At 47.5% G+C, this 18,265-nt stretch overlaps 1 protein-coding gene across 3 annotated transcripts in view; it reads right to left on the reverse strand.

Annotated features, from left to right (window-relative positions):
* The window catches only part of ATF2 (activating transcription factor 2), a 144,949-nt gene that overhangs the window by 120,245 nt on the left and 6,439 nt on the right, over positions 1–18,265 (reverse strand). For all 3 annotated transcript variants that reach the window (XM_075317362.1, XM_075317359.1, XM_075317360.1), the window contains exons 2-5: positions 15,334–15,404; positions 12,475–12,571; positions 10,906–11,024; positions 9,194–9,322 (exon numbers count right to left, since the gene is read on the reverse strand). In XM_075317362.1, the coding sequence (XP_075173477.1) occupies positions 9,194–9,322; positions 10,906–11,024; positions 12,475–12,571; positions 15,334–15,381 (393 nt within the window). In that variant the 5' untranslated portion in view covers positions 15,382–15,404. The remainder of the gene's footprint in view (positions 1–9,193; positions 9,323–10,905; positions 11,025–12,474; positions 12,572–15,333; positions 15,405–18,265) is intronic.

Below are 18,265 nucleotides of genomic sequence, written 5' to 3' on the forward strand. Positions count from 1 at the left end.
CCTCACTGTCGGCGTCAGACCGACCGTCCCGCCCTTACCCCTGACTGGCAGGCCTGGGGGCGGGAGTTTAAGGCACTAGGCCGCAAAAGCCGGGGACTAAAGTTAAAACCGCGGCCGGCAAGCAGGCGCGGTCGGCGCGGTAGTCCCGGTCTCATACCAACACCACAGTCGCTGCAGCGTCTGAGGCCAAGGTGCTCCATGCACCGTCCCCAAGGGGACACAGAGTACCTGTAGATGCAGGGCCCTGTACCTGATGATACTCAGTCTCCTGTCCGTCAGAATCCCACAGGGGCTGCGGAGGGAGCCCGGTCCCAGTGCCTGGATGACCGGATAGGATCCCACTTCTCCCAGAGCCCCTAAGGGATGGGGAAGGAAAACGGCATGTGGCTCCAGCCTGTGTACCCGCAATGGGTACCTCAACCTTAACAACACCGCCGACTTAGTGGGGTGAGAAGGGAGCATGCCGGGAGCCCTGTTAGAGGCCCTCTTTTCTTCCATCCGATACAATCAGCAGCTGCTGCTGACTAAAATGGGAGCATGAGTGAATGTGTGCCTCCTTCAACACAAAGCATAAAAACTGAGGAGCCCGTGATGCACGGGGGGGTGTATAGGCAGAGGGGAGGGGTTACACTTTTTAAAGTGTAATACTTTGTGTGGCCTCCGGAGGCAGAAGCTATACACCCAATTGTCTGGGTCTCCCAATGGAGCGACAAAGAAAAGTGAATTTAAAAATTGTAGGGCATCATCAATTCAATACAAATCAAGTCTCTGCATACAGAAATGCTGTGATATGAAACCCATGACCCCCCCCAAAACATTGAATGCTGGTCACGCATATGGCGCTCATTTAACTTTGATGCTCAAAGTGGCCCCCGTCAGCTGCAATGCACATCTGGCCTCTGGACAGCATACTGTATCTTGCTGCACGTTGTGCAATATGGTAGGCGACACGTTTGCACAAGCATCTGTAATACGTCGTTGTAGGTTCTGCAATGTTGGTGGAGGGGTCGCATACACCTGCTGTTTGATGTGACCTCACAGAAAGAAGCCCAATGGGGTCAGGTCAGGTGAGCGTGGAGGCCACTCCATGCAGCCACCATACCCAATGACTTGTAGGAAAGTCTCTATGAGGTATCGCTTCACGTCCGCAGCCTTGTGAATTGTACACGTTCTAATCATAGCATTTCTGTATGCAAGGTGTCAATTCGTATTGAATTGATGATGCTCTACAACTTTGTAATTCACTTTTTTCTCTATCTCGTTCCGTTTTCGAGATAAAAATGCTAACTCCGTTGTTTTCCACCAGGTGGCGCTATAGGTGGTTTCATTGCGTAGTGCATGGCTACTTTACTATACTTAGACACCCCTTCTATGCCTATAGCTGCCGCCATTCTCAAGTTAATGTCAGTGGACAGGATATGGGTGGACACACTGTATGTGTGTGTTTATATACTGGGAAATGGGCAGTTATAGTGTTTCTTATGAGATGGTGAAGGTATTAGAATTCCATTGTAATAATAAACTTGTTTTACTTTACCTACAGTAACTGTTGTGAATCGCTGCACACATTAAATAGTGAAAACAACAGGAGAACAAGGAGTAGAACATGCAAATTATTTATTGAGTGCAAAAAAATGGCAAGAATTAAAAACAATGGTTCACAGAAATGCAAAAAAGTGGCTGGGAGTAATAGAGGGAGAAGGTACAAGGATTAAATAATGGAAAATATAGCACAGGTCCTAAAAAGTGTGCAAGTATAAGAACCACAGGAGGTTCAACCAACCCTTTAAAGCCCACAAAAAATTCATGAAAAATACATTAACATTCACATTCATTTACATACATGTATATGTGTGGGGCAGAGAAAGAAGGTTAAAACTCATACTTGTACTTTCTCATACTTAATCACTGAGTTTTAACCTTCTTTCTCTGCCCCACACATACACTTGTATGTATATGAATGTGAATGTTAATGTATTTTTCATGAATTTTTTGTGGGCTTTATAGGTTGGTTGAACCTTATACTTGCGCACTTTTTGGGACCTGTGCAATATTTTCCATCATTTAATCCCTGTACCTTCTCCTTCTATCAATGCCTTAAGCGGGCTTTACACGATATGATATTTCTAGCAATTGCTAGCGATATCGTACGCAAAAGCACCCGCCCCCGTCGTGCATGCGATATCGTGTGATCGCTGCCGCAGTGAACATTATCGCTACGGCAGCGTCACACGCACTTACCTGGTCGGCGTCGTCGCTGTGACTGCCGAACAATCCCTCCCTCAAGGGGGAGGTGCGTTCGGCGTCACCGCGACGTCACTAAGCGTCCGGCCAATCAAAGCGGAGGGGCGGAGATGAGCGAGACGAACATCCCACCCACCTTCTCCCTTCCGCATTGCGGCCAACGGCAGGTAAGGTGAGGTTCCTCGCTCCTGCGGTGTCACACATAGCGATGTGTGCTGCCGCAGGAACGACGAACAACATCTATAAACAACCATTAACAATTTTTGGTTTTAGGACGACCTCTCCATGGTGAACGATTTTCACCACTTTGGAGGACGTTTAAGGTCGCTGGTCAGTGTTACACGCTGCAATACCGTTAATGACGCTGGATGTGAGTCACTAACAACGTGACCCCGTCGATAAAACATTAACGATATCGTAGTGTGTAAAGCCCCCTTTAGTATATACTTACTCCCAGCCACTTTTTTGCATTTCTGTGAACCATTGTTTTTAATTCTTGCCATTTTTTTGCACTCAATAAATAATTTGCATGTTCTACTCCTTGTTCTCCTGTTGTTTTCGTGTGTTCGGAGTTTTTTTGCCTATCCCATACTTTGCATTTATTAGCGCATAGTCTGGGTACTCTCTATTGGCAATCTGTATGGATTTTGTGTTTTACACATTAAATAGTTTAAAGGAGGGAAACTAGATAAACCTCGGGAACCCTAATAACCATTTTAGATCATCCCGAGCCCGATGAGGTCACTGATTGACTGCAGACATGGTGAATATCAGCGTGGAATGGCACTGGACTGGAGGGTGAGTATATACTATTTCATTGTGTATTAAACGAAAACTGCATACTTTGCACTAAAGAAGGGAATTTTGTTTACTTACCGTAAATTCCTTTTCTTCTAGCTCCAATTGGGAGACCCAGACAATTGGGTGAATAGCTATGCCTCCGGAGGCCACACAAAGTATTACACTAAAAGTGTAAAGCCCCTCCCCTTCTGCCTATACACCCCCCGTGCTGCCACAGGCTCCTCAGTTTTGGTGCAAAAGCAAGAAGGAGGAAAAAATTATAAACTGGTTTAAAGTAAATTCAATCCGAAGGAATATCGGAGAACTGAAACCATTCAACGTGAACAACATGTGTACACAAAAACAGGGGCGGGTGCTGGGTCTCCCAATTGGAGCTAGAAGAAAAGGAATTTACGGTAAGTAAACAAAATTCCCTTCTTCTTTGTCGCTCCATTGGGAGACCCAGACAATTGGGACGTCCAAAAGCAGTCCCTGGGTGGGTAAATAATACCTCATAATAGAGCCGTAACGGCTCCGTCCTACAGGTGGGCAACCGCCGCCTGAAGGACTTGCCTACCTAGGCTGGCATCTGCCGAAGCATAGGTATGCACCTGATAGTGTTTCGTGAAAGTGTGCAGGCTCGACCAGGTAGCCGCCTGACACACTTGCTGAGCCGTAGCCTGGTGTCGCAAGGCCCAGGACGCTCCCACGGCCCTGGTAGAATGGGCCTTCAGCCCTGAGGGGACCGGAAGCCCCGAGGAACGATAAGCTTCGAGAATTGGTTCCTTGATCCACCGAGCCAGGGTTGATTTGGAAGCTTGTGTCCCTTTACGCTGGCCAGCGACAAGGACAAAGAGTGCATCCGAGCGGCGCAGAGGCGCCGTACGAGAAATGTAGACTCTGAGTGCTCTCACCAGATCTAACAAGTGCAAATCCTTTTCACACTGGTGAACTGGATGAGGGCAAAAAGAAGGTAAGGAGATATCCTGATTGAGATGAAAGGGGGATACCACCTTAGGGAGGAATTCCGGAACCGGACGCAGAACCACCTTGTCCTGGTGAAACACCAGGAAAGGAGCTTTGCATGACAACGCTGCTAGCTCAGACACTCTCCGAAGTGAAGTGACTGCTACTAGAAAAACCACTTTCTGCGAAAGGCGTGCGAGCGAAATATCCCTCATTGGCTCGAACGGTGGTTTCTGAAGAACCATCAGCACCCTGTTCAGATCCCAGGGTTCTAACGGACGCTTGTAAGGAGGGACGATGTGACAAACCCCTTGCAGGAACGTGCGTACCTGTGGGAGTCTGGCCAGGCGCTTCTGAAAAAACACAGAGAGCGCAGAGACTTGTCCCTTAAGGGAGCCTAGCGACAAACCCTTTTCCAATCCGGATTGAAGAAAGGACAGAAAAGTGGGCAAGGCAAATGGCCAGGGGGAGAAACCCTGAGCAGAGCACCACGACAGGAATATTTTCCACGTCCTGTGGTAGATCTTGGCGGACGTTGGTTTCCTAGCCTGTCTCATGGTGGCAATGACCTCTTGAGATAATCCTGAAGACGCTAAGATCCAGGACTCAATGGCCACACAGTCAGGTTGAGGGCCGCAGAATTCAGATGGAAAAACGGCCCTTGAGACAGCAAGTCTGGTCGGTCTGGCAGTGCCCACGGTTGGCCGACCGTGAGATGCCACAGATCCGGGTACCACGACCTCCTCGGCCAGTCTGGAGCGACGAGGATGGCGTGGCGGCAGTCGACCCTGATCTTGCGTAACACTCTGGGCAACAGTGCCAGAGGGGGAAACACATAAGGAAGCTGAAACTGCGACCAATCCTGAACTAAGGCGTCTGCCGCCAGAGCTCTGTGATCTTGAGATCGAGCCATGAATGTTGGGACCTTGTTAATGTGCCGTGAAGCCATTAGGTCGACGTCCGGCATCCCCCAGCGGCAACAGATCTCCTGAAACACGTCCGGGTGAAGGGACCATTCCCCTGCGTCCATGCCCTGGCGACTGAGAAAGTCTGCTTCCCAGTTTTCTACGCCCGGGATGTGAACTGCGGAGATGGTGGAGGCCGTGGCTTCCACCCACATCAAAATCCGCCGGACTTCTTGGAAGGCTTGCCCACTGCGTGTTCCACCTTGGTGGTTGATGTAAGCCACCGCTGTGGAGTTGTCCGACTGAATTCGGATCTGCTTGCCTTCCAGCCACTGCTGGAACGCTTTTAGGGCAAGATACACTGCCCTGATCTCCAGAACATTGATCTGAAGTGAGGACTCTTGCTGAGTCCACGTACCCTGAGCCCTGTGGTGGAGAAAAACTGCTCCCCACCCTGACAGACTCGCGTCCGTCGTGACCACCGCCCAGGATGGGGGTAGGAAGGATTTCCCCTTCGATAATGAGGTGGGAAGAAGCCACCACCGAAGGGAAGCTTTGGTTGCCTGAGAGAGGGAGACGTTCCTGTCTAGGGACGTCGGCATCCTGTCCCATTTGCGGAGGATGTCCCATTGAAGAGGACGCAGGTGAAACTGCGCGAAAGGAACTGCCTCCATTGCTGCCACCATCTTCCCCAGGAAGTGCATGAGGCGCCTCAAGGGGTGTGACCGACCTTGAAGGAGAGATTGCACCCCTGTCTGTAGTGAACGCTGTTTGTCCAGCGGAAGCTTCACTATCGCTGGAAGAGTATGAAACTCCATGCCAAGATATGTCAGCGATTGGACCGGTGTCAGATTTGACTTTGGAAAATTGATGATCCACCCGAAACTCTGGAGAGTCTCCAGAGTAACGTTGAGGCTGTGTTGGCATGCCTCTTGAGAGGGTGCCTTGACCAGCAGATCGTCTAAGTAAGGTATCACCGAGTGACCCTGAGAGTGGAGGACCGCAACTACTGTAGCCATGACCTTGGTGAAAACCCTTGGGGCTGTCGCCAGGCCGAACGGCAGTGCCGCGAACTGAAGGTGTTCGTCTCCTATGGCGAAGCGCAGGAAGCGCTGATGCTCTGGAGCAATCGGTACGTGGAGATAAGCATCTTTGATATCGATCGATGCTAGGAAATCTCCTTGGGACATTGAGGCGATGACGTAGCGGAGGGATTCCATCCGGAACCGCCTGGTCCTTACGTGTTTGTTGAGCAGTCTTAGATCCAAAACAGGACGGAAAGACCCGTCCTTCTTTGGAACCACAAACAGGTTGGAGTAGAAACCGTGGCCCTGTTGCTGAAGAGGAACCGGGACCACCACTCCTTCTGCCTTCAGAATGCCCACCGCCTGCAGAAGAGCCCCGGCTCGCTCGGGAGGCGGAGATGTTCTGAAGAATCGAGTCGGAGGACGAGAGCTGAACTCTATCCTGTAACCGTGAGACAAAATGTCTCTCACCCAACGGTCTTTTACTTGTGGCAGCCAGGTGTCGCAAAAGCGGGAGAGCCTGCCACCGACCGAGGATGCGGTGTGAGGAGGCCATAAGTCATGAGGAAGCCGCCTTGGTAGCGGCACCTCCGGCGGTCTTTTTAGGGCGTGATTTGGACCGCCATGCGTCGGAGTTCCTCTGATCCTTCTGAGGCCTTTTGGACGAGGAGAATTGGGACCTGCCCGCCCCCCGAAAGGATCGAAACCTCGACTGTCCCCTCCTCTGTTGGGGTGTTTTTGGTTTGGCCTGGGGTAAGGATGTTTCCTTTCCCTTGGATTGTTTGATGATTTCATCCAATCTCTCACCAAACAAGCGGTCGCCAGAAAATGGCAAACCAGTTAAGCACTTTTTGGAAGCCGAATCTGCCTTCCATTCCCGTAGCCACAAGGCCCTGCGTATTGCCACCGAATTGTCGGCTGCAACCGCCGTACGGCTCGCAGAGTCCAGGACAGCATTAATAGCGTAGGACGCAAATGACGACGTTTGAGAGGTTATGGACGCCACCTGCGGCGCAGACGTACGTGTGAGTGCGTCAATTTGCGCCTGACCAGCTGAGATGGCTTGGAGTGCCCATACGGCTGCGAATGCTGGAGCAAAAGACGCGCCGATAGCTTCATAGATGGATTTCAACCAGAGCTCCATCTGTCTGTCAGTGGCATCCTTGAGTGAAGCTCCATCTTCCACTGCAACTATGGATCTAGCCGCCAGTCTGGAGATTGGAGGATCCACCTTGGGACACTGAGTCCAGCCCTTGACCACGTCAGGGGGAAAAGGGTAACGTGTATCCTTAAGGCGCTTGGAAAAACGCTTATCTGGATAAGCTCGGTGTTTCTGGACTGCCTCTCTGAAGTCAGAGTGGTCCAGAAACATACTCTTTGTACGCTTGGGAAACCTGAAACGGAATTTCTCCTGCTGAGAGGCTGACTCCTCCACTGGAGGAGCTGAGGGGGAAATATCCAACATTTCATTGATGGACGCAATAAGATCATTCACTATGGCGTCCCCATCAGGAGTATCAAGGTTGAGAGCGGCTTCAGGATCAGAATCCTGATCAGCTAGCTCCGCTTCATCATACAGAGAGTCCTCTCGCTGAGACCCTGAACATTGTGATGATGTCGAGGGGATATCATAGCGAGCTCGCTTAATCGGTCTGGGGCTGCGGTCCGTGTCAGAGACCTCACCCTGGGATCCATGAGACACCCCGGGAGGACATTGCTGTTCCAACTGAGGGGAACCAGGGGGCAATGATTCCACAGTGCCCATGGCTTGAGATGCCGGCCTGGACTGCAAGGCTTCTAATATCTTAGCCATAGTCTCAGAAAGTCTTTCAGTAAAAACTGCAAACTCCGTCCCTGTCACCTGGACAGTGTTAACAGGTGGTTCTCCCTGGGCCACCCTTAGCAGAGGCTCCGGCTGAGAAAGTGCCACAGGGGCCGAGCATTGCACACAATGAGGGTCAGTGGAACCTGCCGGCAGTATAGCCGTACATGCTGCACAGGCAGCAAAGTAAGTCTGTGCCATGGCACCCTTGCTATTTGTGGACGACATGCTGTTGTCTCCTCTGAGCAATACAGGAGGTTATATAGCCAAAAACAACCGTGCACCATACAGTGTAAAGTATAGTCTATAATCATATAATCTATAAGTACACTTCTGCACTAGTGGGGCCAGCACCACAGGTGCTGCTTACCGCCTGCGCAAAGCGGTTGTGTGGGCATCAGAAATCCTGCCTGGGTCTCCCTGAGCTTGTCTCTCCTCTCCAGCGTTAGCAGAGCTGAGAGGAATGGCTGCCGGCGTCCTGAGGAGAGGAGGGAGCCGTGGGCGTGACCCAGAAAAGTGCGGGAACTGGTGCCCCACTGTGCAGAGTGAGGGGGGTGGAGTATGCAAAGCATGCTCCAGCCCTCAGTGCTGCCGTCCTGTACAGCGTCCCGCCCTTCCCCTGACTGGCAGGCCTGGGGGCGGGAAAAGAATGAGACTAGGCCGCAAAAGCCGGGGACTAAAGTTGTAAGCGCGGCCGCCGTATAAGCGCGGTCGGCGCGGAAGTCCCCGGCGCACTAACAGTCCCAGCCGCGCCGCAGTGATAACAATGGCAGCGGCGGTCAGCGCGGCAGTCCCCATACACTAACACACTCAGCGACGCTGCAGTGTGTAGAGGCACAAACGCAGTCAGCGCCGCGGTCCCCGGTGCACTAGCACACCCAGCAATGCTGGAGTGTTGCTGTGCGCGGTCCCCACGGGGACACAGAGTACCTCAAAGTAGCAGGGCCATGTCCCTGAACGATACTCGGCTCCTATCCAGCAGAGTCCTCAGGAGCTGTGGATGGAGCACGGTCTCATGTGCCTGGAGACCGATAGGATCCCACTTCACCCAGAGCCCTAAGGGGGATGGGGAAGGAAAAACAGCATGTGGGCTCCAGCCTCCGTACCCGCAATGGATACCTCAACCTTAACAACACCGCCGACAAGAGTGGGGTGAGAAGGGAGCATGCTGGGGGCCCTGTTATGGGCCCTCTTTTCTTCCATCCGACATAGTCAGCAGCTGCTGCTGACTAAGCTGTGGAGCTATGCGTGGATGTCTGCCTCCTTCGCACAAAGCATAAAAACTGAGGAGCCCGTGGCAGCACGGGGGGTGTATAGGCAGAAGGGGAGGGGCTTTACACTTTTAGTGTAATACTTTGTGTGGCCTCCGGAGGCATAGCTATACACCCAATTGTCTGGGTCTCCCAATGGAGCGACAAAGAAATACCTAAATATATCACAGGCCCGCTAACCTTTTCGTCACTTGTGGTGGACTCCGGATGAGGTAATGGACTGTTCTGATGCCTCGTCTCTACAATAGCTGGTTCCTCAATCTTGCTTCGTATAACTGGTGTGGCAAGAGGTGATAGATCCAGGGGCATCTACAGCACAAAATTACATTGGAGAACGAAAAAAAAAAAAAAATTAAGCCATTGAAAAAAAAAAAACCCGGATTCAGAGCTTACCATTGGATTAGTGACCAACATAATCTACCTCGATCCCCCTGACAGACGCTTTATTGCAAGTTACCTAGGACCTAATATGCACAACTGCTCTCCTAGTCTTCTTTTGCAGGTCTTGACAGGGTGAATGGCGTTATAGAATTTTTCCACTACTAATGTGACCTTTTTCATTTGTCCTAACTTTTCCTAACAAACAATGTCCCAATATCCTTCTGCTACCTACCCTGCTCCAGTAAGCTGATCTTTCTGTGGCATGAATATTCTTATGTAGATGTTTTAGGTTTGATCTTTCTGGTCTGGAGATTGGATTCGGACAAACTGAGCAATGCATGTGGTGGGAGCAGGCCTGCCTCTCTATGAATGACAGCATTCTGGATATGTATGTCACTTCACTCTTCTCTGTCCTCTTTATAGTGCTGTGCTTTCACGTGACAAGCACCGCGATGTGCAAAGTATACGATGTAATATACTATCTAATGATCGGCAAATCGCAGTGCATGTCAAATAAAAGCACCGCACTGTAGAGTGAATGGTGATCTGTGCATGCGTGCCCAGACTGCGGTCACTCACAGAGAGGCCAGCCTGCCCCCATCAGAGATGTGCCCTGCTCAGTTTGTCCTATTCCTTTCTTCCGTCCAGAAGGATCAAAGCTAAAACATTAACACTGGAATATGAAAGCCGCAGGAAGATCAACTTACAGAAGCAGAGTAGGTCAGAAGTATATTAGAAAAGTGTTAGTTAGGAAGAGTTAGGACAAATGAAAGGTCATATTAGTAGTTGAAAACCACCTGTAACTCTGCTCACCTGTCTGATTTTAGGAGTGTCCATTTTATTTGCCCTTGGGTCTCTGATTACTATACATCAGCCTTATTGTTTAGTAGTTGTATGGTGTTTGATTGAAACTATCACATTACACTATGGTATGTTACTTTAAAACTCTTAAAGAGAATGTCAGAAACTTTTTGCTGCATAATCTAAGAGTCTGATTACAGCAATTTATCCCTTACGAGGCTGTGTGCTGATGTTTCAATAGAATCAGTGTTTTACTAACAGGAGATTATCACTACTGGACTAGGTATCTAGTGCCTCCTAGTCAAGTGCTCTGTGTAGCCCCGCCCCATCACTGATTGGCAATTTCCTGTGCACACTGTGTATAGGCAGAAAGCTGCTTATCAGGGGTGTGGGCAGGGGTTATACAGTCCGCAGCATTCACAGCTCTGTTCGATCTGCAGCAGATAAACCACGGATTGTATCAAAATGACAGCGAGCAGACCAGTAAGTGACAAATCACTACAATCAGGGTCTCAGCACCTACATCATGCATCTCACACATTACATAACAAAAGCCTGGAGATAAATTATTTTCTTTATCGTAGCAAAACGGCTGTTATTTTCCTTTATGTGGTATATCTGGAGATTAGGCACACATGAGCCAGAGGACAAAGCTTTGTTTTCTCTTCGATGTCCTTGGCGTTGAGATAATCTGATAATAATTTATGTACCTTCTTAATGTCATCATCTGACCCCTTCTTAAAATCATTTTCAAATGGACTCGCAAGCTCATTAAACAGACCAACTTCTTCACAGTTCTTCAGGAACCGAGTCGGGGTTGGTGTTTGATCTATAAAATTCAATATAAAAAAATATATATTAATAATAAAATGAAAAAGCATTGTATTTTTAGTTTAAAATTATATTTTTGGTCTAAATCATTCATGCATTAATGTAGAAAAACGCTTCGAGTGTCAAAATCCAAACTTTTGAAGTACAGGTCTACCGTATTTTTCAGATTAGAAGACGCACTTTTCCTCCCAGAAATTTAGAAGGAAAACGAGGGGTGCGTCTTAGAATCTTAGAATCCGAATGTATCTTACCGGGTGACTGGGGGCAGGGGCGATGCTGCGGGCGCTGTGAGGCAGAGAAAACATCCAGGAATGTAGCTTACCAGGGGGTAAGAACGGTGAAGAATGGTGACAGGAGGCAGAAGCGATGCTGCTCTGGGCTGGTGATGCGGGCGGTGAGGCAGGGAACATTCTGTAAAGACGTCGGCGGTGCGTTCTTCAACTAATGGTGCACGGAAGTCAGTCTATGCAGATGGAGCTCTCAGCTCAAGATCCCATCTGCGCACGCACCGCCTCTGGCCCATTGATCTCCTAGCAGCGGGCTTAAGGAAAATGGTGCTCAGAGGTGGCGCATGCGCAGATGAGATCTCGACTTATGAGTGAGCCAATAACTCTGCTTGCGCACGCATCAACTCTGGGCGCCATTTCTTTGAAGCCCACACCGCTGACGTCTTCAGGATGTCCCCTGCCTCACCGCCCAGCCAGCAGCATAGAGCAGAGCCCAGCCCGCAGCGCTCTCAGCACAGAGCAGCTCAGAGCCCACAGCGCTCTCAGCACAAAGCAGCGCCCAGCCCGCAGCGCTCTCAGCACAGAGCAGCTCCCAGCCCGCAGCGCTCTCAGCACAAAGCAGCTCCCAGCCCGCAGCGCTCTCAGCACAGAGCAGCGCCCAGCCCGCAGCGCTCTCAGGACAGAGCAGCGCCCAGCCCGCAGCCCTCTCAGGACAGAGCAGAGCCCAGCCCGCAGCCCTCTCCGCACAAAGCAGCGCATAGTCCGCCACACAGAGCATCCCACAGCATCGCTCCTACCTCCGATCACCATTCTCCACTATTCTTACCCCCCGGTAAACTACATTCCTGGATGTTCTCTTTGCCTCACAGCGCTGCCGAGCATCTGGGACACCCGCTGCACCATCACGCTGCTCCACAACTGCCCCTGCCTCCTGTGATTACAGCTCCACCACTGCTGGGGCCCCCACCTGGTAAGACACCACCAGATTAGAAGACGGGCACCATTTTTTTCCCTCTAAATTTGGGGTGCATCTTATAATCCGGTATATCTTATAAAATGAAAAATAGGGTAACTCTGGGGCACAATTACTATGGTCACCACCCATCTTCATGAAGTGCCATCATTTTAGGGTTACCATCTTTTGCAGTCATCGAATTACTGGTGACATTACCCTACGAGCTCAGTGAGAAACGTATGTCTACCTATATCCGGAGCACTCACCTGCAACAATCACACTGTCATTTCGGGCCGGACCGAACTTCAGTGTCATCTCATGTTTATGCTTATGTACGGCCAAATGATCTTCATTGGTAAAACGCTGTGGATTATAAACATTGTAAAAAAAAAAAAAGTTATTTTACCACATGTAGTAAACATTTCTATGGTCATACAGATTTTGAATCTGCACTATGGCCCAAAGTAAATCTGACCCATTCACATAAAGGTGTCCAGAATTTATCAGTATCAGCCAACTACTTCATATATATAATATATATGCTGCTATATATATATGCCTATATATATGCCTGCTCACTGGAGCCTGAAGGTAAAAGATCATACATGTTGTATTTCAATATGCCCGATCCTTTGTTTCCATAGGAGATAAGTGAATGTGTCTGGCAGCGGCTTACTCCTCTGTCCCCATTGAAATAAACATTGATGCTTAGACAAGACAAACTTGAATGAAAGAGAAGTCTTACGGATCTCTCATGTATATTTAAAGAAACAGTCATCAACTTTAAGGCTAATGGTCATATCTTAAATAAAAGTTAAAGGGGTCGTCCGGCAAAAACAAGATGTCACCCATCCAAGGAAGATAAGATAAGTGGGAGTCAGACTCCACCGATTGGCACAAGGGGAATCTTTATCCTGGTTGGAATGGAACGACAGCGCACATGCTCAACTGCGGCTCTATTCGTTTCTTTGCCAGCCAGCAATCATGACCGTATGAGGACCTGCACTACGCCAGTCTTGATCGAGTACAATGTGCACAATTTAATAAGAGGAGCACGCAACTGCTATGTCAGAAACACTACTCCAGTCAGGAACTGGAATAGGACTTCTGGCATACAAAACTCCGACACTTTTAATGAATTGACTCTACCGCAGCTTCACCCATTTTGGCGAAGCGGAATCAAACTGTTCTGAAAAGTCAAAATTTGCACATTTTTACAAATTTTCAAAGCTTTTATGTCTCTTTTCTGGCAGAGAAGCTTTGGTCAATCAGCCCCCAAAATTATCTATGACAAATATGGTTAGGATTGTACCCCTGCAGTGCTGGGGTTCAGAGTTCAAGGATGACATTTGCAAGCAGTTTGTATGTTCTCCCCGTGTTTGTGTGGGTTTCCTCAGGGTTCTCCTGTTTCCTTCCACAATCCAAAGACATATTGATAGGGAATTTGGATTGTGAGCCCCAATAGAGACAGTGATATGTGCACACGTTGAGTATTTGAATGCAGAAATTTCTGCATCTCTTGGCAGGAAAAACACAGCACAAAAATGCGCATTTGCTGTGTTTTTGATGCATTTTTGTATGTTTTTTTCACTTTCATTTTTCTAGCGTTTTTGGATACCAATGAATGCTAAAGAGATAGATAATGATAAATAATAGCTATAGATAGATAGATAGATAGATAGATAGATAGATATAAACAGCCAGACATATAATTGCACAACCGCCCCCCCCTCCCCACACATACAATAAAATGACAGCTTTTTATGGTGAAATAAAAAAAAATGCCGTGGGGTCCCCCCTATTTTTGATAACCAGCAAAGGTAAAGCAGACAGCTGCGGGCTGACATTATCAGGCTGGGAGTGTCCATGGTTATTAGTCCCTCCCCAGTCTAAAAATAGCAGCCATTATTAGGCCAGATTAGGTGCTCCAGAGGTGACGCATCACATTTTTTTTCAGTCTCTGTTGTGACCTATTTGTTGCACTGCGTTACTTAAAACTGGATGAGGAGCAGTGAATGTGGTTTTAGTGCCGGACTTTCCTTTCTTAAGATTGACGCATCACATTACATTCTCCAATTCTGGCGCTTCACCTTATCTCTTCCTGATTACCCTGGTGCATTGGCAATCGGTGTAATGGGTTTTGGGGTTTACTTACTTTGTTAGTAATAGGGGTGTCTGATATACACCTCTCCAGGGTTTGATGTCAGCTGATACTACACAACTGACATCAACCCCAAAGACGAAACGCCAGAATTGACAAATCTAATGTGATGCACCACTTCTGAGGCAGGTGTGGGTATTTTTTGGACTGGGAAGGGCCAAATAACCATGGACCATCCCAGCCTGATAATATCAGCAGGCAGCTGTCTGCTTTACCTTTGCTAGTTATCAAAAATAGAGGGGGACCCACAGAGTTTTTCCATTAATTTAACCATGAAAAGCTGTACAATAAGCTCCACAGGGTGCAGGTTGTCTATATATCTGTCTATTATCTACCTCTATAGTATTCATTGGTGTCCAAAAACGCTAGAAAAACACAGGTGAAAAAGTGTGGTATTGCTGCCAAGAGATGGTGCACAAATTTTTGCATACAAATACTCAACGTGTACATATACCCCTAATTATGTGGTGATATCAAATACAGGACTTTTTTTTTGGGGGGGGGGGGGGGTTTGTTCATAGAATGAGAAAAAAAATATGGTGATTTTGGTGATCTAAAACATCTTCAACAAATTTAAAATAAAACGTTTTCTCGTTCTTATAAGGTAAAAAAACATATTTGGTATTACCACCGCATACAGTATATATAATATACTTACCTTTAAAATTTGCCAGTATTGCCATGCTGGAAACTTGGAAACTGCCCACTCCCCCCCAACACTGGACCACCACCGTATGAGCCAAGGCCTGCCCGCCATAACGTGTCATCCAGGCAGCACAGTGAGCATAAATGTGCAGTAACGGCACAAAGGGATTTAGCAAGAACATTGCAAACAATTGAAAAAATGTAAGTATATAAAAAAATCTCAGCAATTTGAAATTAACCCTTTAAACACCATTTTGGACAGAATTTTCAGGTTTGAGGATATTTTGTCAATTGTCCCATCCCTTATAGGGCGTCTTACCTGGCCACATCCAGGGGCAGTGCATACAAATGGTCTGTCATCACTCATATTCTATAGGTCCTTGTGATTACCTAAGAGAGGCAGACGTATATAATATTAGTATACATGGTGCCACAGTTATAAATATACAGGGTGGTCCAAAAGTAGGTGGACAGTATGTATAATAGGGTTATCAAACATGGTGTAAAGTGAAACGGACTCAGTTGCCCTTAGCAACCAATCAGATTCCACCTTTCATTTTCCAAAGAGTCTGTGAAGAATGAAAAGTGGAATCTGATTGGTTGCTGAGGGCAGCTGAGTCAGTGTCACTTTACACCATGTTTGATAACCCTATTACACATACTGCCCACCTACTTTTGGACCACCCTGTATATAAAAAAAGAAAATAACAAAAACATAGGGGAAAGTAACTTTAATCCATGTCTATATTACAGCTTTAAAGCATTACATTACTCCAGTGTTTTTACTTTTCAGTCATGGAGTGGTGCTTTAAATCTAAGGCCTTGTTCACACACTGCGGTTTTTTTTTTTTGCATTTTTGCTACAGAAATTTCTTGAGAAAATGGTTGTAACCTTTCTGCAGACATTCCCCAGCAAAACCTATGGAAAAAAAAAATAGCGGTGCGCACACTGCGTTTTTTTTTTTCTCAAGAACATTCTTTCTGCAGAATTTCTTGAGAAAAAGAATGTGCATGTCACTTCTTTTCTGCAGGTACCTGTGTTTTTTCCCATAGATAAAAGGTAAAAAAATGCAGGGACCAATGCGGAAAAAACGCACCAAAAACGTGGTAAAAACGCATGCGGTTTTTGATGCGTTATTGGTGCGTTTCTTGACTGCAAGGGCGCTAATTTTTCAGACTCAAGAAATTTCTTGAGTAAAATCCTTTTTCTTGTGTGAACAGAGCCTAAGTTTGTTGACCCCGGTCATACACTCACCATCTTGCGGCTTCCTCGTTTTTTGACGTTGCTCCAGTTTCTCGGCGCCATCTTGTGCTCGTAACTTCCAACTGGCTGTTGGAAGTCACAAGCGTTCAATACAACTCTATGAGAGCCAGAACAAGGCTCTTATAGAGATAGACTTACATTGAGCTGTGACATTTGGTGCGTCCCATGAATCACTGAGTATAATCACGTGAGGTCAGGTTATCTGCGGTCACAGATGAAGGACTGTGGGAACCCCCAGCTGTGACCACAAATAACCTGAGTGACGTCACTGCTCATCGCACGGATCAGTCTCACAGGGGGAGTCTGAAGCTCACAGGGGGAGGTCAATTGTCTATGGCCACGTGCTGTGCCTTCAGATGTAGCAGAGCTGAAATCGTTGTGGGACCTTGTGTGGATTACGTCGGACCTAAGTGCTTTTGGGGTTAATAAATTGGTGAAAGAAAGTGGGTTTTCTTGTATTTTATTTCAACTAAAGGATTTTTTCGGTGTTTGTGTTTATTTCTTTTAACTTAAAGATTAGTAATGGAGGGGTCTCAGACGCCTCTCATTACTAATCTAGGGCTTCGTGGCAGCTGTGAGCTGCCATTAACCCCTTATTACCCCAATTGCAGCTGCACCAGGGCAATCGAGATGAGCAGAGTAAAGTTTCGGGAGTGTCACATCTAATGGATTCGACAATCCTCAGCAGCTTCAGGCTGCTCTTTTTAGGCTGGGGGGGGGGGCAATAAGCATGGGTCTCACCAGGCTGAGAATACCAGTCTCCCGCTGTCAGGCTTGATCATAGCTGGATATCAGAAAAAAAAAAGCCGCATGCGGTTCCTCATATTTTGATACACAGTCAAGATAAGCACATGGCTGGGCAGGCTGCAGTCATATGTGTTATCTGTACTGGGTACCAAAATACGGGGAACCCTACGCCTATTTATTTATTTTTATACCACGATATAGACCCACAGATATGATCAGTGATTGCAAGCAGTCAGACGCTGTTATAAAAGGTTGGGGGCGCGTCTGACTGCAACCAATCACAGACGCCATGACTGCTGGTGGGAGGGGGAAGCAGTGAATACGCATTAAGGTAAGTGAATGGCCCTGAAAGAAGAGTCAGCTGCCTGGAAGCAGTTACAGCAGCGCCAGACACTTGGTAAGTATAGCGTGCTTGCTCTAATCCCCCTATCCCTTCTACCACCATTATTAAGCGCCGGATTCTGGTCCCCATAGACTTATATGGGGACCGCCATCAGGCCAGATATCCGGGATCAATTCCAGGCCGGATCCGTTTTTTTAAGTTTGGTTAGGCCCACCGATCCCAGATATCTGCGGGAAATAAACTAATGAATCATGAAAGATGGGAAAAGTTATATTTTTCCTCCTCCAGGATCCATTCTCAATACTGGTTTAACCAGAAGGGAGTAAAGATCACATTGAAGTGAATGGATTTTCAGTAAACATTTACTATTTCCAAAATCGGCAAAACGGAAGTATCCTGAGATTGTAAATTCTGATGACGCCGTCAATGTCTCGCACCAAATTTGGATAAATTGTGCAAATCAGAAAATGCAAATGGTCGCTGGAAAAATCCAAAAACCAGGAATGCACTTTGTGTCTGCCCGTCTCACATTACAAGACCTGATACATTGTACAGATAGCACAACCGGGAATACAGAGAATGAAGAAAAAAAATGTTTATATTTTACCAAACAGTAATAATTTTGGATGAGTCGGAGCAAATCAACACTTTCTAATAAAGATTATCAGCAGCGGTCATAGCTCAGTCTCCCTCTACCAAAAGTGCAGCGGGTGACATAAGGAATGAACATATCACCAATTTTCTCAGAAAGTATATCTCTAAAGATGCTATTGACATGAATTTCCAACCATCCAATCCACCAGGCAAGGAAATCAAACCATAGTTGTCCATAAAGTTAGTGATGTGTAATAATAAGAAATGACAGAGGGAAAAGTACTGAGCACATGAGGAAAGAGA

Source organism: Anomaloglossus baeobatrachus, chromosome 7 (genome assembly GCF_048569485.1).
Source record: "Anomaloglossus baeobatrachus isolate aAnoBae1 chromosome 7, aAnoBae1.hap1, whole genome shotgun sequence".
Taxonomy (NCBI): Eukaryota; Metazoa; Chordata; class Amphibia; order Anura; family Aromobatidae; genus Anomaloglossus; species Anomaloglossus baeobatrachus.